Consider the following 26,527-nt stretch of genomic DNA (forward strand, 5'->3'; position numbering starts at 1 on the left):
CTGGAGAAAGACTGTAAACTCGTCACATCCAACCTCTGCAGGAGGTGCAAAATTCGAAGATACAATAATAAGCAAACATACATTTGAAAAGGAACATGACAAACATACAACAGTACTTTCTCCATACACTTTATTAGTGTAATAGGTACATTATCTTCTTAATTAGAATTCTAAGTAGTAAGCCACATATATTTTAATGTCTGAGAAAATCAGAAATAAACTGACTGATGTACTGCAATGTGTTACGTTCCTGTTGGTCTCTTAGTAACCCTAACAAAAGCAGGTGGTGGCTATATATGTACATATACATATAGGACTTTAAAACATGACACTGAAGAAAAGGGGGCCTAACAATTCACAAGCAACTAAAGAGCCTTTTGCAACCACACACTGTTGAATTTATTCTTTAAAATTGGTTCACTTTGGGAAATTAAACATAACCTCAGTTGGTCCACCTCAACGTCTACACTCAAGAAAATGATAAAATGTCCATCTCTAGTACTGATGCTAGCTTGCCCTCACGCTACACTTGGCTGTGTCCTGGACACAGGTCATGTTTCCTCCTCCACATGACTCATCTTCCTCCTTTTTCTCCGGGTGTTCCTTCTCTTAGCTCTCCTCTTCTTACTTCCGCTTTGCTCACTCCACTCCTCTCCAACAGAGTCAGAGTCATCGCTCTTCTCCTGATAGTCAGATTCTGGAAAACCTGAAGCTTCTTCCTCATCATGAGGAGCGGAACGCTGCTTCTTACTCCTTTTATTATATTCCTTAATTTTCTTCTTCAGAGGAAAATCACTGAAGGGTCTCCCGATCCGTCTGCCCTCCTCCGTGGGCTCACATGCAGGGTGGATGCTGTGCTGGCGAAGCAGGTGATTCTTCAGGCTGACGTTGTGGTTGAAACACTTCCCACACTGCTCACACATGAAAGGCTTCTCCCCTGTGTGGATACGCATGTGGGACTTCAGGTGGCTGGCCTGGGCGAAGGAACGTTCACACTCCTGGCAGATGTAGGGCTTCTCTCTCGTGTGAGTGCGCACATGCCGCTCGTATTTCAATATCCTCTTGAAGCTCATGCCACAGGTGCTGCAGAGGTAAACTTTCTGCTCGCCGTGGCTTTTAAGGTGAGCGTTTCGCTCGTGGAACTTTTTGAATCTCTTCTGGCAGCTGGGACAGCTGTATGGTGAACCTCGCTTGTTATGGACCCTCTCGTGCCGGATCTTGGTCTGCTTCATTTCAAAGTCCATCAGGCAGAACTTACATATGTGCATATAGTCCCCATGGAGCCTACGGTAATGCACCTTTTGGCCAATCTGGGTGAGGAAACGTTTGTGGCACAACTTGCAGGAGAAAGGTTTTATCTTGCATTCACACACGTGGTGTTCATCTTCCACCCTGTTTGACTTGCCACAGTCTTCACAAGTCCTGTGCTCAGGTGCCTGTTCTGAAGCACCGTGTTCAGTAATGGCATGCTTGTGAAAGTCAGTTCTGTAGTTGAAGCGAACAGCAAAGTTCTCCAAACAGAGTGTGTCAGCCGTATCCCCAGAAACACACTGCGGACATCCATAGATCCTTTGGTGCCGCTTAGTAGTACAGAGAATTCCAGCAAGGACCTGACAGTGCAAACACCAAATCAGGGGTCTAATGGTGGTCTGAAAGGGTTTATGGGAGGTGGACCCCTCCTCATTGAACTCATTCTCCTCAGAACTCTCTGAACTATTGGAACTGGGCAAGTAGTCTGAATCGTCTGTATCGGGTTCTCCATCTTCTTCCACATCGGTCAGGGCATCAGCGCCTTCATCCTCCTCCTCCTCCTCCTCCTCCTCCTTCTCAGCATCTGCTTCATCTTCGGATGACATCATCTCAGTCTCCTGAGAAAAATGTTGAAAGGTTAAATGGGTCTAGTCATATCAGATAATGAACCAAGATGCAGGGCAGTGGTGGATCAGTAGTTAAGGTCCTTCACTAGTAAATCAGAAGGTTTCCAGTTCAAGTCCCATCACCAACACCAGGTTGCCACTGTTGGGCCCCTTAGCAAGACCCTTAACCCTCGATTGCAAAGGTTGTATTCAGTCAGAATTGTAAGTTGCTTTGGATACAAGTGTCAGCTAAATGCCAAAAATGTAACTGTAAATGTCTTGTGCAAAGTCATTCCAGAACATTTGTTTACTCCTTTTCAATTTGCTTTACAACAACCTCCAAATACCCTCCTAATCATGGATATATGCCACATATTAGGGTCATGTGGTAAAGTTCAATGTTACCTTCTACATCTGTCCATTTCCAAGGTTCTTTTCTACGTTCACCAGCCACCTCATTAGAAACACTCTTAGACTGCTTTATTATGTACACTTATCTAATGTGTAACAAACATACAATTACTGCCTGAAGTGCCTCTGCTGGAATGCACAGTTCATCGGCTTCCCCCCCACCCCCCATCATGGGTCAGTTTCTGACCACTGCTAACTCAATATTACTTGGGTGGTAGACTATTTACAATACACTAGTGACACTATAGTGGCATGAAGTGTTGAACATGCACTTGAAGTATTGAAGTTTATAAGACACTGCAGTATTGCTGGCATTTTTACCCGTCAATGTCACCAGTTGTGGTTTTTCCGATGCGATTATGGAACCTTACCCTGATGCTTTAGGGGCCGGTTTTCCTAAAGAGTTTCCTCCCAATATCCAATCCAGCATTTTTGCTTATATGGACCAGATTCCGATATATGTGGTGTCAGATTGGTGCCATTTCTTGAGTATACCACTCATCCTTACTGAATACTCGAGGTAACTCAAGCTTGGGCTTGAATAACAAGTGATAGGACATCAAGGCCTTTGAAGCCTAACGCTTCAGTGTCACAGTATGGAGACCTTCATTCAGAAGTTGTTCTCTATCTGTGAAGTTCAGAACCTCTGTCACTGAGTGAATCAATTGCTCCCAACGTCCTCCACGGTGAGAACTTGCTAAAGGATTGTAGTGCCACTACACACCTTTCTGCTGCAAGTTCTTGTTGATCTTGTTGGTGTTTCTTTTCTTCGATAAATTGTTTCATCTCACCACAAGCGATCTCCAAGTATGTTCCATTATCTGAATACATCGATTACTTGCCCTCTTCTCGCATGGAATCTTCTAATTATGTCCAAACATGCATCAGTGTCAAGTGAAGATATGACTTCTAAATGTACGGCTAACGTAGTGAGACACAAAGATAACATCTCTACAACTGTCCTCTTCACCTGTCCTCTTCGTCTTCTCACCTTGAACGGGCTGAAATAACTGATGCCAACTCTTGTTAATGGAGAATCATCAGGGAGAACCCTGCATTTTGGTAGACCTGCCTTGACTTGTTTGCCAGCAGTCTTTTGCAGCCTTTTGCATGCAAAACATCGGGATGAGAATCTTCTGATGGCTCCATTAGCTCCAATGATCCTGAATCTCTGAAGCAGTTGAGCCAACATGTCTTTCCTTCCTGCAAGAGCTGTGTCATCAGAAATGTATCTCAGCACAAGACTTGTGAAGTACAACTCTTTTCGCAAAATGACTGCCTGCATAGAATCATTTGGCGTAGTCGCTTGACTAAACCTTCCTCAGACTCTGATGACCCTTTCTTGAAGTACCGGATACTACTTGCAGATTAAGCTACCTTTTCTTTATCCTTTCATGTTACTTTAACTTGGCCAAGTCTTCTTTGAATCTTTGTTTTTGACAATACACTCTCCTCGAGTTATGATGGGGTCTCTCGAATTACGAATTTCCTATAAACCCATCGTAAGAGGCTTGTAAACTGAGAGGATTGTAACTGAGAGGATTGTAAACCGAGTTTTATAATACTTTACTGTATATCATAGCCTAGCCTGTCATAGCCTACTTTAAACTTGGTTAAAATACAGATTAACCTACAGTTAAATTGGTCCTGAAATTCAGTTTTCATTTTTAATGAATGCTTCAACAGGTTGTCCTCTTGAGACAGGAAAAGCATGATTAAAAGTGGAAATCTGAGAATGCACCAGAATTGTTGATACTCTATTTGCAACAACGGTCTTGACTACTGTGCCTTCACTGCTCAAGTACTTTAGCACAGTTGTTGTGCATGTCCAAAAGATAGAGCCTGAACTGGAACTTCGTGACTCAATCTTGATCACAACCGTGACTGCTGTTAGTTCCATTCTTGGTATGGCTGGAGACTTCAAAGGCTTTTCCTTTGCCATCACCAGAATGGAATGAGCATCACCAATTGCAATGTGGAGCAGAAGATAACTTGTTGGTCTGTAAGTGTCTACACTTGTGTCAATGAGGTGATGTAGTTGTGCGAAGACTGTCGTCTTAATGTATCTGTTAACTGCGAAATCAGCAAACTGTTGTAGACAAAGCCACCTTTTCCTGCCTTTAATGTTATTGACTTGCAGATCTTCATCCTAACCTCTGCCAGCATAAATCTTGCAGGATTCTTTTGAGGGCAGTACCACTGGAGAGAGGAAGCCTAATGGGTCAAAAATAGAACTGACAGGATAAAACTGATTTCTCCCAGTATGTGGTCAATCTTTGAGTTTGACCTTAAACTGATTCCCAGTGCTCTCCATTGGCAAGTTATCTTCATCTGAATCCAGAGCTGAAACCTGGATGTTCTACATATTTTGCTTGTAGTCCCCATATGGCCACCAGAGAAACCTGACAAGAGGTGCCTTCGTTGCTGACCCTGACCTGGCAGAACATAGCCTCCACACTCTCTTGCCAGAAGCTCATGAGAACCCTCACTAGAGAACTTAAATCTGGTCCTTGCTGGTTAAGTGATGTCCTTGAAAGCTTGTGATGCAGTCAAAGACAACACACAGTTTTTTGTTTCCAGACCGAGGCAGGAACCAAGTATTCTATTCTATACAATTATATTCCATAAATATTTTATCAATAAACTGCTTTGAGTGTCCAACTTCACCCAAGAATATCCAGCTAACAACAGTACAGTGGCTTTAAACTGACCTCTGATAAGGGGCTACAGGATGGCTGACAATCTGTGCACGGCTACAAACTACAGACTCCGACTGCATGCCTATTAGATATAGCTACAGGGTATATGCTTCTAATAGTTCTGCAAGTGAGTGTACATTTAACAAATTTAAACCAAGTAATTCAACCAACGAGGACTGCTTCTACCATGCAGAGTTGAGCTGAAAAGATGTGATGGATAAGAAAGACTTATAATACAGTGAAGCATAATGTCCATCACTTACAATCCTTTTAGACACACACACCCACACCCACCTTCTCCCTTAGTATGTCAGCTGGTTGAGAGGTCCAGACTCTGTAGCTAGAGCAAAGCAGACATTCTTGCCTGAGAGAGAAACCATCTCCTTTGCCTTTGCTTTGAACACAGCACTCACTGGAGCATTCCCAACAATGGAACATCAACTGACGCACAAGCTCTTTACTCAGCTTCCCATAATTGCTCCTGTAATAGAAGGACAAACACCACAATTATAAGGAGATATTCAAGGTCATGGTTTTTAAATGAAACCATTTGATTACTAAACCCTTTCCAACAATCCCTCCTCGCACCCATTTACCTCAATTGTGAGAGACAAAAATAGAGGCAACTTTTATGGGAATATTAGACATTGCCATCATCACTTTGAAATACCCATACCCATGTAATTTCAACGTTTCTGATGGAAACATACCGAGATTTTTTTTCTTGATCAGATACAGACGGCCTGTTCTGTGAATCTGTAACACAAAAGTTACACAAGTCACTTTAGTGCATCCCACAAGAGTGTTTAATGTCCATTTTTCAAGGGCTGCTGGCAGTGAAGTAGCTAAGACCTTTGTCTTAATTACGTCTCTGGGAGTTTGAGGGTGTAGCACAGCATTTTGGATGTTCCTAGAATAGCACTCTACTGGACTAAGATTAATGTGAGGAAAAAGATATGACCACCCAATGGAAGAGTGAGAATATTTTTTAGCACACACACAGACACATACAAACACTTACATTGTGGAATATAAAAATTAACCCAGTAAAGTTCCAGACTTTCTGAAGTGTTTTACCCACCTTGGCTGGTCCACTGAGATTTCTGTTGGGAAGATGCTGATGGCCTGCTTGTTATGCTTGTGGTTAACTCCTGTAGTGTTCAGACATCACACTGACATCATTATAAATCAGTAAAGAAAAGCACCTTGTGTTTTTCTGAAAGAGCAATATGAAAGGTTTCCCCACCCCCATTTTACTTTAAGCTTTATCCCTGGCCATATGTGATCGGCATCATTATAAAAACTACTGTTAAAGAGACGATGTACAATCAGGTGAACTTCCATCTTTGGTTACTGAGCTTTGTGGCTATTGGTTAGTCTGTATGTTCAGGAGATCACCATCATTAAATTTAAATCACAATTCTAAACAACTAATATCATTATGCATCCATCAACTAATAGGCAACAAACATCTAATACAATCAATTTCATATGGGTGGGAAGAATTGTCATTTTTGTAGTGGTTTATTTTTTATTCTTCTAGCTTCATCTTACCAACACATATCTAGTCAACTACATCTGCCAAGATCGTTTGGGGCGCAAGTTATCAGAGCGTCTGTGTGTCCACTGCACTTACCACCTCTATCTCCACAGGCGGCTGCTCGTCTCGGCTCAACCAGGACACGTCTGGAACAATCACCATCTGAGGAAGCGCAGGACCGGTTTCATCACAGCCGGCTGCTGGGGGCGGCACTGCTGGTTTAACAGGGGCTGACGTCAGCTCCCTAAAGAGACGGCTTACTAGCCTGTCTGTGCCGACTCCGGCCTCTTTGGTCCGAGGAACGGCCAAAACACCTACGCAACAGGAATCAGCAGAGTGGATGAGATGGATATGTGTACACTGATCATATTTAAAAGTATCAAATATCATATTTGCCAGTAATTGTTTTCTTTCAGGTTAGATATACTTGCAGTTTTACCTACAAAACGTTTTTATTTAAAAAAAAAACTGTTTTCTCTTCCCCCACTGCAACTCTCTCTGTCTTTTACTTGAAACTGGCTGATTTTGTTACCTTTAGATACATCAATATTGATAACATCTGCTCTGACTGGCTAAGAGATTTTTAAAGAGAAAGGGATCCTGACAGGTGACATCATGGCTTTCTGCAGCAAAATACATAGTAATTCCTATTGTCCATATAACAGTATTTCTGTAATATACAATAATTGCAGGTACTTTATCTGAAATACAAAATTGCTGTTAACGCCCATGTTGTATACCTTTGCTTCTCATATGTGCTTCCTTCAGGGTTCCCACGGACAACTGCGTGCCGACTGATATCCCCTTTGTGAATGCCACAGAAAGTGTACCCACGGAAACAGACTGTGGAGGGTCCGTTTGGCATCCAACATGTTGAAATCTCAGTTTAGTGGTGTGGTGCAGGGTTCCGGGATCCTGTTACGACGCAAAATTCGTTATCAAAATAATGTTTTTAGCAGACACAACGTCTGAAGCGCTATACAATATTTTACCCTGTGAAATTAGTAGACATACACATATAAACACAGGTATCACGGTATTATGTAGTGTTCTTCCAGCTGCAGATAACCCCAAGCAAGTCACAGCACTACAGCAAACTAAACCGAAAAGTAAAGCAAAAACTACTGGGCATTTGATGACGACTTCTAAAGCCAGATACTATTCGAAAACGATACAATTTTTGTAAGGTTTATAAATAATAAAGTATGCAGTTATTATAAGTGAACAAGGTTTAGACTGATTAAACTTAAAATTGTCACTGCGGTCAAGGTATCTTAGTTTGGAAAACACGGTCAAGCTAACTCACTTTGTTTATAGGCATTACGGTAAGAGTAAGAACGGATTTCAAAATAAAAGCGACGTTCCGGCGAACATGAAAGGACGTCAAGTCGTCAGTCAGTCAATAGATAAATAAATAAAATTAGTATATATTAAATAAAAAGATCGAGGCCGTCATTTCAATTGTGCGAATATTTAATGAAATCTAATAATAAACACGTCTAGAGCAAAATTACACTTATTTTAGAACCTGAGATGTTACCTGTGGCTCAAAAATGTCACTCATACAATATCAAGGCATTATGGTAATATTAAAAAAAAATTAAAGCCATCCACGAGCCATATATGCTATGTTCACACTGAATTCAGATTAGAACTAAAAGGAAATTTCCTGTTTCCACAGGCCACATCACAAGCTGTAGCTACTTTGCCTTAGAAACCACTAGTGTACAGTACTCTAGAGACGGGTAGACCTCAGCATCATAAACTTAAAGAAAGCTTGCCGGTTAACAGAAATCTAGCTAAAGTGGACTGCGACCTTAATACCACAGCTTGTAACCACAAGTGAACCTCGGCACCGTTCAATATGTATAAATCGAAAAAACACTACCTTAAGATGATGAGCAAAACCATTAGCGTTATCTATAACGCAATGTGATGTTAGCAGAGAAGCTCGGTTGAGCACTTGGTTTACAGCTTCGCAATAGCCAACACCTACCTACACACCTGTACAATCGCAGTAGCTATGCCAGCAAGCTTGTTTGCTTTAAACATCACAAATCCACAAATGATGCATACTTACAGATCGGGAACCTGAAGCTCCCTTTGGGCCACACAGAGTTGGAATTGCCCCGTCCCTCAGGAGCAAGAGCTGCGAAAACCCAGCCTCGAACTGCGCACGGTTTCTAAAGCAGTCCTCCGTGAAGTGCCGAGCACACAGTGACGTGCCGGGAAGGATGGGGGGCACCGTGGTAAAAATGAAGTTCAACCATTGACTTCTTTGTGGCTCTACCTTTGGCAAAGCATACAAAGGAGATTTTCCCTCACAGCGCAGAACACAGCGCCTCCTCGACATGGCTACAAAATTGAACAAACTCTTCCCAGTAGGTGCCGTGCGTTGGGGGGCGTGTCCATGTCACTGTAGGCGGACAGTAAGGATTGCGTTACGAGATTGCGTCATCTTGAAACAAAGGAAACGGGCTGGAGTTCCACAGGGCACTGCAGGGAGCTGAGAAAACTGCTTTCTGTGGGAGAATTGCTCCCTCTGGCGTGTACGTTGGGCTTTGTAACTTTGCAGACCGTTTACACGCAAGAAAAGCTATATTCCCCGATTCTTCGTTCACTTCTCCACACCCTCCATAGCTTTCTATACGTGTCATGCATACATGACTCGAGTGCCCACTTGCTAAGGGAATTGTGGAAACACTGTATTTTCTCGACCACTAACAAGTCGGATCAGCATGTTGCCACAGCTGTACAACTTCATGAAATGTTGGCAAACTGGCACACTCCAGATATATGTCATGTGTTAAAACTAGCTGTGGAAGTTTACCCAAGACTGCAGTTAAATCAAACCATTAAAAATGAAATCTATATAGTGATGCCTTATATGAAACTATGTATTTGAGGTAACGATACTAATAATTGAGTGCACCCAAATTGCATACTACACACTATAAGTATAATGTATATACTATAATACTATTGGCATTGGCAGTTTAGTAGACAAAATACTAACATACTACTCCATTTTGTACTAACACTAAGAGATTAAGCGTTACTATACCAACAAGCGTTATTGCAAGCTGTGACATGGGTATTACACCGAGCTAAAGTAGAAGCACCCGATATTCCACCTCGTTGACAAATAAGGATATATTGGTTAAATTTAGCTGTCGTCAGTTAGCTGGCTAACTAGATGAGCTATGTGACTACCCCGGCAAGATCAATGACAAATTGACATGCGTTTCAAACAACTTTCTTACAAAAAAGGTAATCATGTATTATTTTAATAATTTTACTTTTGTAAAAATGATTCCAAGTCGGTCTCATTTAAACAAACGCCCCCCTGCCACCATCACCACTTAATTTGCATCATTGCCAGCCATTTTTTTCAACATTTTCCAGACGCTAATAGCTCTTTCCTGTCTATTCATTCCATTATAGGGCAATATAAAGTGTTCACTCACACCACTCAAAAAATGAGTGTTCCAACTATGAATCGTGGATTTTTGATTACCCTCAATTGACACCTCTAACTAAACCGCATGCTCAAAGTGTCATTAGTACGCAATTGCGATGCACCCATTGTCTATTTGACTCTGGTGTGCGCTGTTATGAAGAAATTTCGAAACGCATTTTCGGTATATGACACTATTCGAAGCCTAGCGGAGGATTATGGTATAAGTATTATAAGACTTTTGTGTCTAGTTCTCTGAACTCGTTGCTTCTATTAGCAACTTCCCCCGACCCTTCAAAAAATCGAAACGCCCTTCAACGTGGCGGCAGCGGGCGAAGGGGGCCGAGAAGTGGCTTTCTGTTACAGAATTGAAAAAGGAGAGACACTTCAGGACATATTTATAGGTAAACGATTTAACGCATTCATTGCTGTAACAATATCTTGGCAGATGGCATGTTACTAGCATGCCAAACAAGTCCAGGAGAAAGACAGTGTAGTTAAACTCACGATTTCCAGCCTCTGCAAGAGATGCAAAACAATAAGGAGCAAATGAACATATTAAAAGAACCGTGAACAATGTACAACAGTTTCGCATACACTTTATTAGCCTACTAAGTATGTTATTTTATAGTTTTTAAATTGTAACGTACAAGTCTTGGGACAGTCGGAAATAAACTGACTGATGTACTGGAATGTGGAACATTTCTGTTGGTCTCTTAGCAACCATGTGCGGGATGTACTTGTGTTGGCCTTTAAAACGTGACACTCAAGAAAGATGTCTGGGGAGGCTAACAATTTACAAGCAACTCAAAACCCCTTTGCATCCACTCACTGTTCAATTTATGCTGTAAAATTGGTTCACTGTGGAACATTAATTAAACATAACCTCAGTTGTTCCACCATGACCTCTACACAACCACTTCCAATCACGGAAATGATAAAATGTCCATCTCTAGTACTGATGCTAGCTTGCCCTCACGCTACACTTGGCTGTGTCCTGGACACAGGTCATGTTTCCTCCTCCACATGACTCATCTTCCTCCTTTTTCTCCAGGGGTTCCTTCTCTTAGTTTTCCTCTTCTGGATTGCATGTTGTTCCCTCCACTCCACTCCGTCAGAGTCATCGCTCTTCTCCTGATAGTCAGATTTTGGAAAACCTGAAGCTTCTTCCTCATCATTAGGAGCGGAACGCTGCTTCTTACTCCTTTTATTACATTCCTTAATTTTCTTCTTCAGAGGAAAATCACTGAAGGGTCTCCCGATCCGTCTGCCCTCCTCTGTGGGCTCACATGCAGGGTGGATGCTGTGCTGGCGAAGCAGGTGATTCTTCAGGCTGACGTTGTGGTTGAAACACTTCCCACACTGCTCACACATGAAAGGCTTCTCCCCTGTGTGGATACGCATGTGGGACTTCAGGTGGCTGGCCTGGGCGAAGGAACGTTCACACTCCTGGCAGATGTAGGGCTTCTCTCCCGTGTGAGTGCGCACATGCTGCTCATATTTCGATATCCTCTTGAAGCTCATGCCACAGGTGCTGCAGAGGTAAACTTTCTGCTCGCCGTGGCTTTTAAGGTGAGCGTTTCGCTCGTGGAACTTTTTGAATCTCTTCTGGCAGCTGGGACAGCTGTATGGTGAACCTCGCGTGTTATGGACCCTCTCGTGCTGGATCTTGGTCTGCTTCATTTCAAAGTCCATCAGGCAGAACTTACATATGTGCATATAGTCCCCATGGAGCCTACGGTAATGCACCTTATGGCCAATCTGGGTGAGGAAACGTTTGGGGCACAACTTGCAGGAGAAAGGTTTTATCTTGCATTCACACACGTGGTGTTCATCTTCCACCCTGCTTGACTTGCCACAGTCTTCACAAGTCCTGTGCTCAGGTGCCTGTTCTGAAGCACCGTGCTCAGTAATGGCATGCTTGTGAAAGTCAGTTCTGTAGTTGAAGTGAACAGCAAAGTTCTCCAAACAGAGTGTGTCAGCTGTATCCCCAGAAACACACTGCAGACATCCATAGATCCTTTGGTGCCGCTTAGTAGTACAGAGAATCCCAGCAAGGGCCTGACAGTGCAAACACCAAATGAGGGGTCTAAAGGTGGTCTGAAAGGGTTTATGAGAGGTGGACCCCTCCTCATTGAATTCATACTCCTCAGAACTCTCTGAACTATTGGAACTGGGCAAGTAGTCTGAATCGTCTGTATCGGGTTCTCCATCTTCTTCCACATCGGTCAGGGCATCAGCGTCTTCATCCTCCTCAGCATTTGCCTCATCTTCAGATGACATCACCTCAGCCTCCTGAAGAAAAAAAGCATAAAAGGTCTAGTCGCATATCTGATAATGAACCAAGGTGCTCATCTTGCACTGAAATTCCACACTGATAAATAGTGTCTTGTGCAAAGTCATTGCAGAAATTGTTTTCCCTGTTTCAAAGTGCTATTGCAATCTTCAAATACCCCCTAAATCAAGGATATGCGCCACAAATTAGGGTCATGTGGTAATGTTCTTAGTCATCCTCTACATTTTTGCTCGGATTGACTTTCAACTCTGTAAATCCTTGGACAGTGAAGATCCTCGTTGTAAATTATTTACAGGGGTTGGAATTTTATTGGCGTGTAACGTTTGTCACAGGGACACTATACTTGGGGGAATAATAAGGTGCTTAGCTCCTTAGCATGTATATTTGGTAATAAGCACATAGAAATCACTGGTCAGTTTTTTTCCTTAATGTCAAATTTTTAATTTGTAAAAAATTAGTTGTTTATTATGCCTACTTTAACAGATGTAAAAGAAGTGAGATGGGAAAATTTCCATTTTTCATTTAGTTGCCCAATAATTCTGCACACATAGATATTCTCCTAAGAAAGCCAAAACCTCACTTTTACTTTATTAAATATTCAGGTTTGAGGTTTATAAACATTTTGGATTGACCGAGAGCACTGTAGTTGTTCAATAATAAAATTAAAGTTGTATTAATTAAATAATTAATTAATACAACTTGCCTAATAATTGTGTACTCAGTGTACATGTTAATATCATCACTCAGCCAACAGCAGCTCTATGGTTTGAAAATGACCTCTGACAAGGATGCCTATAACACATAGTATATAGCTTGGCAGGTGCATGTGATTGATAAAGAGAAACTTATAAACCTAAGAAAAACACACACCCACACACAACCACACACACCCCCACACTCACACCCACCTTCTCCCTTAGTATGTCAGCTGGTTGAGAGGTCCAGACTCTGTAGCTAGAGCAAAGCAGACATTCTTGCCTGAGAGAGAAACCATCTCCTTTGCCTTTGCTTTGAACACAGCACTCACTGGAGCATTCCCAACAATGGAACATCAACTGACGCACAAGCTCTTTACTCAGCTTCCCATAATTGCTCCTGTAATAGAAGGACAAACACCACGATAAGAAGATATGCAAGGTCATGGTTTTTAAATGAAACCTTTCAGGTAACTGACATATTCCTTCACCCACCCCACTCCCCAATTACTCCCCATTTGTGAGAGACAAAAAATAATTATGAGAATATCAGACACTGTTGCCAACTTGAAATTTAAATACCCATACCCAAGTTATTGAAATATTTCTGACTGAAACATACCGAGATTTTTTTTCTTGATCGAATGCAGATAGCTTGTTCTGCGGATCTGTAACACAAAATAACAAATTACTTTAGTGAATCAGACAAGAAAAATTTATGTCCTTTTTCAAAGGTTGTTGGCACTGAAGCAGCTAAGACAGACGTTTTAATTGTGTTTCTGGGGCTGAGGTGAAGTACACAATATTTCCATAGAAACAGGACATTTCAGACAGAGATCCTTCATCAGATGTGCAAGTGCCTCATTCTTTCCATATCTGATGAAGGATCTTTGAGACGTCCTCTTTCTCTGGAAAGCTAATGGTCACCTGGGGTTTGACAGGTGAGTCTTCAGGTACGCACGCACGCGCACACACCTAAAAAATTAAAGGGAACACAACCATCACAGTTTAAAAACCAAGTCAATTAAACTTCAGAAATAACAATCTGCCCACTTAGGAAGCATGACGACAAGGCCATAGAAGGGCACCAACCCAGCGGCAAGACCGATATCTGCTCTTTTGTTTGAGGAGGAACACTGCCAGGACCCTACAAAATGACCTCTGGTGGGCTTCTGGTGTGCATGTTTCTAACTAAACTGTCAGAAACAGACTCCATGAGGGCAGCATAAGGGACCGATGTCATTTACGGGGCCTGTGCTCACAGCCCAACACCACACAGCTCGCATGAAAAACAATTAGCAGTTCTGCCACTAGCAAACATGGGAATAGAAGAAAACAGGGGGTTCACTTCACAGATGAAAGCAGGTTCACACTGAGCACACGTGAAACAACGTGAAAGAGTCTGGGACTCCGTGATGAATGTTATGTTGCCTGCATCATCAAGTATGACTGGTTTGGTTTTGGGTCAGTGATGGTCTGGGTAAGCATATCCTCGGAGGGTTGTACAAACCTCCACGTGATAGCCAACGCTACGCTGACTGCTGTGACATACCGGGATGAACTCCTCAAGTGTCATTGTCAGACCTTACACTGATGCAGTGGGCCCAAAGTTCCTACTGGCACAGGACAACGTCCAGCGTTGTGTGGACAGAGTGTGTAGACAGTTCCTGGATGACGAAGGCATTGATGCCACTGACTGGTCCTCATGTTCCCCAGACCTTTTCCAATCAAGAACCTGTGACGTTATGTATCTGTGCATTCAACACCACCAAATGTCCAGGAGCTCACTGATGCCCTGATCAAGGTCTGGGAGGAGATCCTCCAGGACACCATCCACCGTTTCATCACAAGCAAGCCAGACGTTGTCAGGGGTTCATACAGGTACATGGGGGCCTTACACACTACTGATCCACATTATAAGTTGTCATCATAAAATTAATGCAAATTGGATCAGCCTGTGATTCAAAGATCTTCAAGCTAATGTGTGATTTGTGTTTCCTCAATTTTTTTGAGCAGTGTGTGTATATTACACACACACACACACACACACACACACACACACAGACAGAGTGGAATATAAAAATTAACCCAGTAAAGTGCCAGACTTCCTGAAGTGTTTTACCAACCTTGGCTGGTCCACTGACAGTTCTGTTGGGAAGATGCTGATGGCCTGCTTGTTATGCTTGTGGTTAACTCCTGTAGTGTTCAGACATCACACTGACATCATTATGAATCAGTAAAGAAAAACACCTTTTGTTTTTCTGAAACAGCAATATGAAAAGTTTTTTTTTTTCCATTTTACTTTAAGCTTTGTCCTTGGCTGTGTGTTCTGCATCAAACAAAAACTACAGTGTCCCTTGAAGAATCAGGCGAACTTCCATCTTTGGTTATTGATCTGTGTGCAAGTTTGTGGGGGAGCTCCTGAGCATATAGGCTGTAACATTATAATTAAATCACAATTCTAAACCAAGAACTAATGTAAAAAGGTGAGGGAATAATTTTTTGTAGTGGTTTATTTTTTATTCTTCTAGCTTCATCTTACCAACACATATCTAGTCAACTACATCTGCCAAGATCGTTTGGGGAGCAAGTTATCAGAGCGTCTGTGTGTCCACTGCACTTACCACCTCTATCTCCACAGGCGGCTGCTCGTCTCGGCTCAACCAGGACACGTCTGGAACAATCATCATCTGAGGAAGCGCAGGACCGGTTTCATCACAGACGGCTGCTGGGGGCGGCACTGCTGGTTTAACAGGGGCTGACGTCAGCTCCCTAAAGAGACGGCTTACTAGCCTGTCTGTGCCGACTCCGGCCTCTTTGGTCTGAGGAACGGCCAAAACACCTACGCAACAGGAATCAGCAGAGTGGGCGAGATGAAATTTTTTTTTCTGACGATAGCAAATTAATCTACTGAATGATATGGCTGTAGCCAAGAAGTGCAAAACTGGTGATTTCAAGAGAGATATAAATCAGAATATTTTTTTCATTGAGAGCCATTATCTCACTCAGGTGATACCCTGCTGAAGTTGCAGCACTAAAATTAAATTCAGTAGCTCAGTAAAAACTGCACTGTTTAGCCTTCTATTTTTAATAGCAAATAATGTTTTAGAAAATAGAGAGTGCCCCCTGGGAATTTTGATATGGTCCAACCTGGACAGCACAGCTTTACATGGAGCAGGCATATTTTAAAGGCTTATAGATTAATCAGTACTGATGACATCTGCTCTAATTGGCTAGTTGTTTATCACACATGTAGACAGCTACATGCTACAGTACAAACCTGAGCTTCTCACATGCCGCTTCAGCGTCCCAATGGACAGCTGTGTTCCAACAGATGCCCTTTTGGGGGGGTCAGTTTGGCAGCCTACATGTTTTACAGTGGACGGCAGCTGTAATGTACCCTGAAAACAATACAGAAACAACACAGAACCTCTGCAATTGTGTGGTTCTACTAACTTGGTTCAGATTGTTAGCCGTTATTGCTATAACAAGACAATCCAAGTGGACATTGTTTCTGCAGCTCCTGGAAGCCTGCTGTTATACCACAACTACCTACAATCAAAGTTGTGCGGCTGAAATTAGGATATGTAGGCTACCTAATATAAATATTATTGGAGTCATGCTTGAGAGGTCTCTGAAGGTGCAAACTGTGTTCATTTAAAATACATACATCACACATTTTCATGTTGGTCCTTTTTTTTTTTTTTTTTTTTTTACTTTAGCAAAAATGCGTATAGAAGCTGCAAAGATTACATTAGCTTGGCCATTTTGTTTCAGCTGTGTGATTTATCCAGAAGAGAATAGACATTTTACATGAATATTCGTCACTTTACTTCAAGTTCCTACAGTAAAAATTACTGAACGTCATGAGTACATGAGAAAGTGTATTTCAAGAATACAATCGAGTGATTTTATCATTTCATTTATAGAACTTACAATGTGGTATATTCAGAACCAAATAAGCATTTTACATGAATTTGACACTCCAATACTAGAAATTCATATCTTGTACATTGGAAAGTGTTCTTCGAGAATACTGTGGAATGATTTGATAATTTTAAAATACACCATATAGAACTGATTAGCCATTTGCAATATTTTTCCACATTCTCAAAGTAAAAACACAAGAAAGGGTTATGATGTGTAGCTATGAAAATGGTCTTTAGAAATATAGTGAATTTAACTGAAACATTGTTTTCATTTTTAATAACATGTTGACCAAAATGTACCCGCTGCTAATACTACTGGAGTCAAGTCTGAGATGTCTACGAAACTACACAGCTTTTAATGATAGGTTTTCTTTCTCCCTTTTTAAAATCTGTGAAAAATAGTTCCGCAAAGAGTGTTATATTTTCCACTTACACCCCCGCGAGGTCTAGCCAACAGGCTTTGACTATACATGGCGAGAGCTAAACGTGCAAAGTCAATGACTATATCAAACTAAATTACATAAAATTAGCCAACGTCAGCCTCCACATTCTGTTATATTCTCCTTGCTTGCTACATTATTGAATAGTGTCAAATTAAAACAACGACTCATTTAAAAATAAAAGACTTACCAACTTAGCATCAACACTGCCTGCAGTAAGTGTCGGGAAAGCTGTTGCTTTCAGCTTGAGTCTGCTGGCAAATCCGGAGGTGTATTGAGCCCAATTTTCAAACGAGTCCGCAGTAAAATGCCTGCTACATACTCGTGTGTTCGGTGTCACTTCAACCCCAGAAAGAAATTCGAGCCACTTTGATTTGGTCTCGTTTTCTGGAATAAAATGTAGAGAGTACCCTTCCTCCCGATTGCATTGAAAAACTGAGCATTTGTATAAGCGTGCCATCTGCTGCTCTAGTAGAGCGATGCGGAGTGAAATGTGCGAAGGTCAAATTATTCCACAGATCATTAATATGAAATACAAGACAGTTTATGATTCGCGATATTGAATTGGTGAGCTCACTGACGTCTAAAGTCACACCAAATAAAGTGTAACTCCTAAACGGTGGTTAGGGGGCAGTATACAAAAACAAAAATTTAAACCTATTTATTTTGTGCACTCTGCAGTACCCAATAAATGTTGGTCTAAAGCGGAAGTATGAAGATAATCACATACTCACTCATTTTGAGTAAGGATGAAAAATACTGTTCAGGGCCTTTAACATAAACGCTTACAAAATCTGATACGACTGTAAGTTATCTATCTAGCTAGGCGATTTCGCGTTTCGGCGGCCAACAGCTGGTGACTATTTAAACGTTGTCTGTTTAGTTATAAGGGCGAATAGGCATGTCTGGCTAGTGCGCAGCAGCCTCCACTTTTGTGAGCTTTGTCCACCAGCGGTCGTCAACAGCAACCGCTGGTGTGGAAGTGATGCCGCGGGGCATTGTGGTCGATGTCGCGAGATTATGAGGTACGCTCGCGCGTATTTTTTGAACGTGAATAGTCACGTTCACCAAACGAGCAGTACATATCTATCTTACAAAAGTTAAATAACCCCACAGAATATAAATAAAACAAATACGTATAATTAAATTTAAATAAATAAATCTAATATGTGAAATGATAAGCAAATTAATATAATAAATAATAAGTATAAATAAATAGGTATAAATAAGTAAAATAACCCATTAAAATATTAGGTGGCTAGCTAACGGTTCCTGTTAATATGGTTCTTTGAGTGTGAATGGCATTCACAGAAAGGGTCGCTGTATTTTGATAAACATGTTTTTTCGCGTTTAAAAATTAAAATGAATGTGTAGGTTATATAGCCATAGCTGGCTAAGATATCTGATAAGATAATTAGCTAAATAGCTAGTTTAACTAGCTATATGTAAATGTATGTCAGCTAGGGTTAACGCAAGCTAGATAGGTAGTAAAATATGTCGAAATATACCTTAAAACATTCTCAATTTTGCTCGACCCATACTAATTAATTTCAGAAGTGTTGGATATGGGTTGTAACTAAAACTTTAAGGATGGAAATCCAATTCTGCAGTCTTTAGCTGGACAAATAATTAGATAAAGTTAAGATATCTTTCTTAAGTTAATCAAAATAAAAATATTCATGCAACCATTTAAAAGCTTCATTCATTTCAGGAAACAACAGTTTTTTCTACCCGTGACAAATCTATTCGTTTATTGTAACCAAAAGATATTTTATAACGTGCACGAATTGGATATTGTCGATGTAAACAAGCATGAATGAGTCGATAGGTGTTTTGTTGTATCTAAATCGCTTATTGCAAGGTATGTACAACAATAATATATATTTTTTAAGTTCTGAAATTCTGTTCATATTCTTTCTAGATTTGCTTTTTGACTTTTTCCGCTGTATTTGAGTTGGTGATATAGTGAATTACTCAGTATTAAGCACTGCTGTAGCATAGCAAACTTCGGAATATATGTGTTCCGGCCCAGCGTACACAAGCGTTGTCTCTCTAACTAACGTTATTTATTTAGCTAGCTAAGTAGATGGTGTAGTCGCTAACAGATAAATATTTGGATTATATTTACAGATTCGGGAGTTTTTAGTCTGGTCCAGTAAAGTCGGAATCGATCCATCTCTTAATGTTTTAGCAAATCGCGCTTTGTATTATGACTTATTAAGAAAGCAGTCGGTACTGAAACGTGCTGAACAAATTGTCAAGTTAGGATGAAATTAAGTGAAATTTCCACAAAATAACTTTAGTCATTCGTTTCAGATATTTGGGTCTTTTGGAAGACCATGGAAAGAGGCATTGTCTCTTTTTTCACTGTGTGGGGGCGAATACAGGCAGCTGGTTACACGTTGTGTCAAGCCATCTTATATTAAAGGGGATAAACCCCTTTTCCAAACGTTAACACAGTTCCTTGGGGTCTTAATTAAATGTGTATGGCATCCTTTACATAGCTGTTAGAGAAAACGTAGCGGTACAACCACACCTATGTTTGAACGAGTCAGATACTAAACGCAAGAACAAGCTGTAGTTAACATATTCTTTTCCAACTCGGTTCCAGTTTAGCAAGGCATACCGCAGCATATGAGTATTAGAGACAGGTGTGTTGTAAAACACTCTGCTGGGGACTAGTTGTCTAGGATTGGCGTTCAGCACTGACCCAACATGGTGGATATCAGAGAAAATGATTGGATATAGTTTGCCTGTACATTGGATCTTATTTATAGGTCAGTGATTTAGCACATTAATTACTGTAACAGTATCTTGGGAGATGGCCTGTTACCAGCACCTACACATGCCAAACAAGTCCTGGAGCAAGACAGTGTAGTTAAACTTCCAGCCACTGCAGGAGATGCAAAACATAATGAGAAAATGTACATTTGAAAAGGAATATGACCAGTGTACAACAGTTTTGCATACACTTTATTAGCAAACTAGTATGTTATTTTCTTTTATAGAATTGTAAATTGTAAGCTACACATCTTGTGACAGTCGGAAATAAACTGATTGATGTACTGGAATGTGGAACATTTCTTTTGGTTTCTTAGCAATCGTAACAGAGCATGTGTTAGCTGTATTTGTGTACATATAGTATACATATCAGTGAAGGTTAATGTTTTACAATCAATTCAGGACCCCTTTGCAACCACTCACTGTTGAATTTATGCTGTAAAATTGGTTCACTGTGGGACATGAATTAAACAACCTCAGTTGTTCCACCACAACCTCTACACAGCCACTTCCAATCACAACATGATTGTCTCCAGTACTGATGCTAGCTTGCTCTCAGGCTTTACATGGCAACAACCTGGACACAGGTCATGTTTCATCTTCCACATGACTCTTCTTACCCCTTTTTCTCTGGCTGTTCCTCCTTGTAGCTCTCCTCTTCTGACTTCTGCTTTGCTCAGTCCACTCCTCTCTGTCAGAGTCATCGCTCTTCTCCTGATAGTATGATTCTGGAAAACCTGAAGCTTCTTCCTCATCATGAGGAGCGGAACGCTGCCTCTTACTCCTTTTATTACATTCCTTAATTTTTTTCTTCAGAGGAAAATCACTGAAGGGTCTCCCAATCCGTCTGCCCTCCTCCGTGGGCTCACATGCAGGGTGGATGCTGTGCTGGCGAAGCAGGTGATTCTTCAGGCTGACGTTGTGGTTGAAACACTCCCCACACTGCTCACACATGAAGGGCTTCTCCCCCGTGTGGATACGTATGTGGGACTTCAGGTGGCTGGCCTGGGCGAAGGAACGTTCACACTCCTGGCAGATGTAGGGCTTCTCTCCCGTGTGAGTGCGCACATGCCGCTCGTATTTCGATATCCTCTTGAAGCTCATGCCACAGGTGCTGCAGAGGTAAACTTTCTGCTCGCCGTGGCTTTTAAGGTGAGCGTTTCGCTCGTGGAACTTTTTGAATCTCTTCTGGCAGCTGGGACAGCTGTATGGTGAACCTCGCTTGTTATGGACCCTCTCGTGCTGGATCTTGGTCTGCTTCATCTCAAAGTCCATCAGGCAGAACTTACATATGTGCATATAGTCCCCATGGAGCCTACGGTAATGCACCTTATGGCCAATCTGGGTGAGGAAACGTTTGGGGCACAACTTGCAGGAGAAAGGTTTTATCTTGCATTCACACACGTGGTGTTCATCTTCCACCCTGTTTGACTTGCCACAGTCTTCACAAGTCCTGTGCTCAGGTGCCTGTTCTGAAGCACCATGTTCATTAATGGCATGCTTGTGAAAGTCAACTCTGTAGTTGAAACGAACAGCAAAGTTCTCCAAACAGAGTGTGTCAGCTGTATCCCCAGAAACACACTGCGGACATCCATAGATCCTTTGGTGCCGCTTAGTAGTACAGAGAATTCCAGCAAGGGCCTGACAGTGCAAACACCAAATGAGGGGTCTAAAGGTGGTCTGAAAGGGTTTATGAAAGGTGGACCCCTCCTCATTGAATTCATACTCCTCAGAACTCTCTGAACTATTGGAACTGGGCAAGTAGTCTGAATCGTCTGTATCGGGTTCTCCATCTTCTTCCACATCGGTCAGGGCATCAGCGTCTTCATCCTCCTCAGCATTTGCCTCATCTTCAGATGACATCACCTCAGCCTCCTGAAGAAAAAAAGGATAAAAGGTCTAGTCGCATATCTGATAATGAACCAAGGTGCTCATCTTGCACTGAAATTCCACACTGAAAACTAGTGTCCTGTGCAAAGTCATTGCAGAATTTGTTTCCCCCTTTTCAAAGTGCTTCATCACAACTTCCAAATATGCTCCAAATCAGGGATATGTGCCACAAATTAGGGTCATGTGGTAATGTTCATGGTCACCCTCTACACTTATGCATGGAAGCAACTTATGACATCCTTCCAACTCTGCTTGGAAGATCCTATTTATAAATTGTGTGTGGGGGTTGGAATGCTGAAGAATATTTTATCAGTGTGTAAGAATTGTCACAGGGACACTATACATGGAGGCTTAATCAAGTAATTATCTCCTTAGCATGCTTATTCAGTAATATGCACATAGAGATGAACTCTCTGCCCAGTAGTGACATGAGTCACTACTGGTTTGTACAGGAGAGGCAGTGGATTGGAGAGTGAGCGCAGGTTATCAATAGTGATAGATGGGTTGGAGCACGAGGCATTTGTAGTGGATGTAGGTAAGAAACTACAGGTATTGCATTAACTACACTGAGGCTGGATAAGAATATCCATATAAGAAGGTGTGGTTTCTGAGAGACCTCTGAGAAGGGGCAACAGGATGGCTGACAATTTGTGCATGGCAACACACTACAGACTCTGACGACATGCCTATAAGAGGTAACTAGGGGCAGTGGTAGCTCAGTGGTTAAGGTACTTGACTTGTAAAGTGAAGGTTGCTGGTTCAAGCCACTGCCACTGTTGGGCCCCTGAGCAAGGCCCTTAACCCTCAATTGCTCAAGTACTCTTTCTTAATTGCCTTGGATAAAAGCATCAGCTAAATCCCATAAATGTAACTACAGGGTATATGCTTCTAATAGTTGGGCAGGTGAGTGTACGTTTAAACCAAGTAATTCAACCAGCCAAGACTGCTACTACCATGCATAGCTGAGCTAAGAAAGATATATAAGAAAGGTTACAATACAGTGAAAAATAATGTCCACCCACCCTTTTACAAACTTACTTGTATATACACACTCACCTTCTCCCTTAGTATGTCAGCTGGTTGAGAGGTCCAGACTCTGTAGCTAGAGCAAAGCAGACATTCTTGCCTGAGAGAGAAACCATCTCCTTTGCCTTTGCTTTGAACACAGCACTCACTGGAGCATTCCCAACAATGGAACATCAACTGACGCACAAGCTCTTTACTCAGCTTCCCATAATTGCTCCTGTAATAGAAGGACAAACACCACAATTATAAGGAGATATTCAAGGTCATGGTTTTTAAATGAAACCTTTCAGGTAACTGACATATTCCTTCACCCACCCCACTCCCCATTTACCTGAATTGTGAGAGACAAAAAAGAATTATAAGAATATCAGACACTGTTGCCAGCTTGAAATATAAATATTTGAAGGTTCCTGATGGAAACATACCGTGTTTTTTTTTCTTGATCAGATACAGATGGCTTGTTCTGCGGAGCTGTACCACAAAGTTACACAAATTACTTTAGTGAAACAGACAAGAACGATTAATGTCCATTTATCAAAGGCTGTTGGCAATGAAGCAGCTAAGACCGACATCTTAATTGTGTGTGAGGCTGAGGAGCATTTATAGACCTTTACAATGATAACCATAAGAAAACTAGGCAGACCGGCACCACACAAAGTAACATCCACATATTACTGTGTGTGGTGTCTGCCTGCCTAGTCCTGTTTCTCACTTCATTGTGGAATATAAAAAAAAAAAAACCTAGTAAAGTACCAGACTTCCTGAAGTGTTTTACAAACCTTGGCTGGTCCACTGAGAGTTATGTTGGGAAGATGCTGATGGCCTGCTTGTTATGCTTGTGGTTAACTCCTGTAGTGTTCAGACATCACACTGACATCATTAGGCAGAAGAAAACACTTTCTTTTTTTTTACCATTTTACTTTAAGCTTCGTCCCTTTGCGTCTGTGTGTCCACTGCACTTACCACCTCTATCTCCACGGACGGCTGCTCGTCTTGGCTCAGCCAGGTTACGGCTGGAACGATCACCATCTGAGGAAGCGCAGGCCCGGTTTCATCACGGACAACTGCTGGTGGCGGCACCGCTGGTTTAACAGGGGCTGACGTCAGCTCCCTAAAGAGACGGCTTACTAGCCTGTCTGTGCCGACTCCGGCTTCTTTGGTCCGAGGAACAGCCAAAACCCCTACGCAACAGGAATCAGCGGAGTGGGTGAGATGGATATGTGTACACTGATCATATTTAAAAGGATCCCATATCATACCCTTTGCCTGTAGTTCTTTATTTATAAGATCCACTCTAACTGACTAGCAGTTTATCACATATATAGACAGCTACATGCTATGGTACAAACCTGAGCTTCTCACGGGTCGCTTCAGTGTCCCAGTGGACAGCTGTGTTCCAACGGATGCCCTTCTGGGGAGGTCTGTTTGGCAGCCTACATGTTTTACAGTGGATGGCTGCTGTAATGTAACCTGAAAACAATACAGAAATAACAGAACCGCTGTAACTAATGTGGTGAATACAAAAACAGCAAAAGGTTTAATAGCACTATTTCTATCAGCACCTTATGTTTATGGCTCACTATGTGGTTTTACAAACTAGTTTTTAGAAATTAGGCAATGAAGAGTCAGGTATGTATTGATCCTCAGTCTTGATGTTTATTTGCATGCATAGAGAATATTCAGATCTTTTTTTTTTTGTCAGAAAGAAGAGAGTGTTCAACAATGGGCAACCAGTCTGGCAATAAAGAAGTGAGCTCAAACTCACTTATCAAAAGGGTGGATGAGGCCTGAGGGTTATCACCTCCTGACCTTGATGCCTGCCTCACAGGCAGACACCATAGCACTGAAGAGTTACAGGGATATTCAGAAAAATACAGAAATGCAAATAAAACAATCACAAAATAAAACATATAGATCGCTTCACTAGCTACCATTGCTAGAACAACACAATCCAAGTACATATTGCTTCCACAGCTCTTGGAAGCCTGCTGTTATACCACAACTACTGCACGATACCCATGATCAAAGGATGCACAGCTGATGTGTAGGCTATGTAATATAAATACTACTGGAGTCATAGTTGAGAGGTCTCCCTTCTTATAGTAAAAACGAAGTGCTATGAGCAAAGATGTAAATTATGTTTATAAATATAGTCTATTTAACTGAAAAACCTTTTTTTATTAATTGGGAGGGTATGGATATCCAACATATTGTAGACTTTTCTCTTCTACATATTGGTTTTAACATATTTTTTCAGGTACATTTTTTGGTGCCGTAGACCAACGTAACAAATGTTTAATTAAGATCTAAAAGCCATTTCGTATAGATTTATTTTTCATATCTGCACTAAAGCGCGAACAGCGCCCCCTCTAGAAGTTTCACAAACTACCGCCTACCGTATTACAGAATATAGACACGCACTCAAACTTACAGCGTGACCGAGCTGCTTCTAAGTGCAAATGGCGTGCCTGCGGTGTTCGGTCAACGCATGTAACACGACAAAACAAATCAACTTACCAATTGAGCAATATATTGGCTCGTATTCCCGGGATAAATGGATGGAACAGCTTCAGGTTTCAATAGAAATTTTGAGGCAAAACCCATTTGTTTTTGAGTAAAATTTTCAAAACACTGCCCTGGAAAATGGCTACTGCAAACCCGAGTTCTATCTGGCAGTTTGGTTGGGACAGTCCGATTCTTCCAAATAAACTGCACCCATTTCTCTCTAATTTTCAAATCCTTTGGTAATACATGAAGGCTCACATTTCCTGATTTTGTAGCTTTGCAACCAAAAACAGAACACGTCTCTGCCATCGTTTTTAAAATAGTGAAATATGGCCTAAATACAACACGCTGCTTCACCAGATTTCTCTAATACCCCTCGTGTATGCTAATGATTTGGCAAGACCCACCCCGCAAACCGACCGGATTGGTTCCTTAGTTATGTGACGTATGAAACAGTGACGGTATGAAGCCGCGTTTTTCAGATTCTCATTGTTACATCACAGTTCCAAAGCGGAAACATTCAGCCATGGCGTTGAATATCTCGCTCATGATAGAACTACAGCAATAGATTTATTGTATATACAGTCTATACTTCCAGCACATAAAGAACACCAACTGGACATATTACCTATCTAGCCGACAAGGTAAAAAAAATTCCGTCGGAGGTGGTCTTTAACGTAACTGCAGTAACTAACGCCTATAACTTTTCAAAACAATTACACCTAATACAACTGTTAGCGCTAGCTACTGCTAAATGGCAAAAATGAACGCACAGCTAGCAGAATTATTTTTAAATACTTACATTTCCCTCATATGCACTTTTTCCACGGACAGTCGGTATAGATAACTCTTTTAAGAAAACTTTCGTAGCCAGGCCTGCGTTGTATTGCCCCAGGTTGGTAAAGCAGTCAGACACAAAATGGTTAGCACACACGTACAGGTTTTTGCCGACTGTAGTTGGGACGTTGCCATCAAAAATAAACTTTATCCACTCAGATCTCC

General features: G+C 41.5%; 1 protein-coding gene across 1 annotated transcript; it reads right to left on the reverse strand.

Annotated features, from left to right (window-relative positions):
* Positions 1-113: 113 nt before the first annotated feature.
* On the reverse strand, positions 114-25,944 carry LOC113591483 (uncharacterized). The gene is made up of 21 exons (XM_035519911.2): positions 25,538-25,944; positions 24,370-24,490; positions 23,984-24,201; positions 23,800-23,869; positions 23,446-23,491; positions 23,051-23,237; positions 20,696-21,979; positions 17,514-17,825; positions 16,235-16,355; positions 15,579-15,796; positions 15,081-15,150; positions 13,577-13,622; positions 13,168-13,354; positions 10,977-12,258; positions 8,587-8,861; positions 7,247-7,421; positions 6,603-6,820; positions 6,048-6,117; positions 5,677-5,722; positions 5,261-5,447; positions 114-1,868 (listed from the first exon to the last, which is right to left on the reverse strand). Exons 1-21 carry the CDS (start codon positions 25,832-25,834, stop codon positions 552-554), a joined length of 6,747 nt encoding a protein of 2,248 aa, XP_035375804.2. The 5' UTR covers positions 25,835-25,944; the 3' UTR covers positions 114-551.
* Positions 25,945-26,527: the final 583 nt, after the last annotated feature.

Source organism: Electrophorus electricus, chromosome 13, assembly GCF_041902795.1.
Source record: "Electrophorus electricus isolate QZ-2024a chromosome 13, ASM4190279v1, whole genome shotgun sequence".
NCBI lineage: Eukaryota > Metazoa > Chordata > Actinopteri > Gymnotiformes > Gymnotidae > Electrophorus > Electrophorus electricus.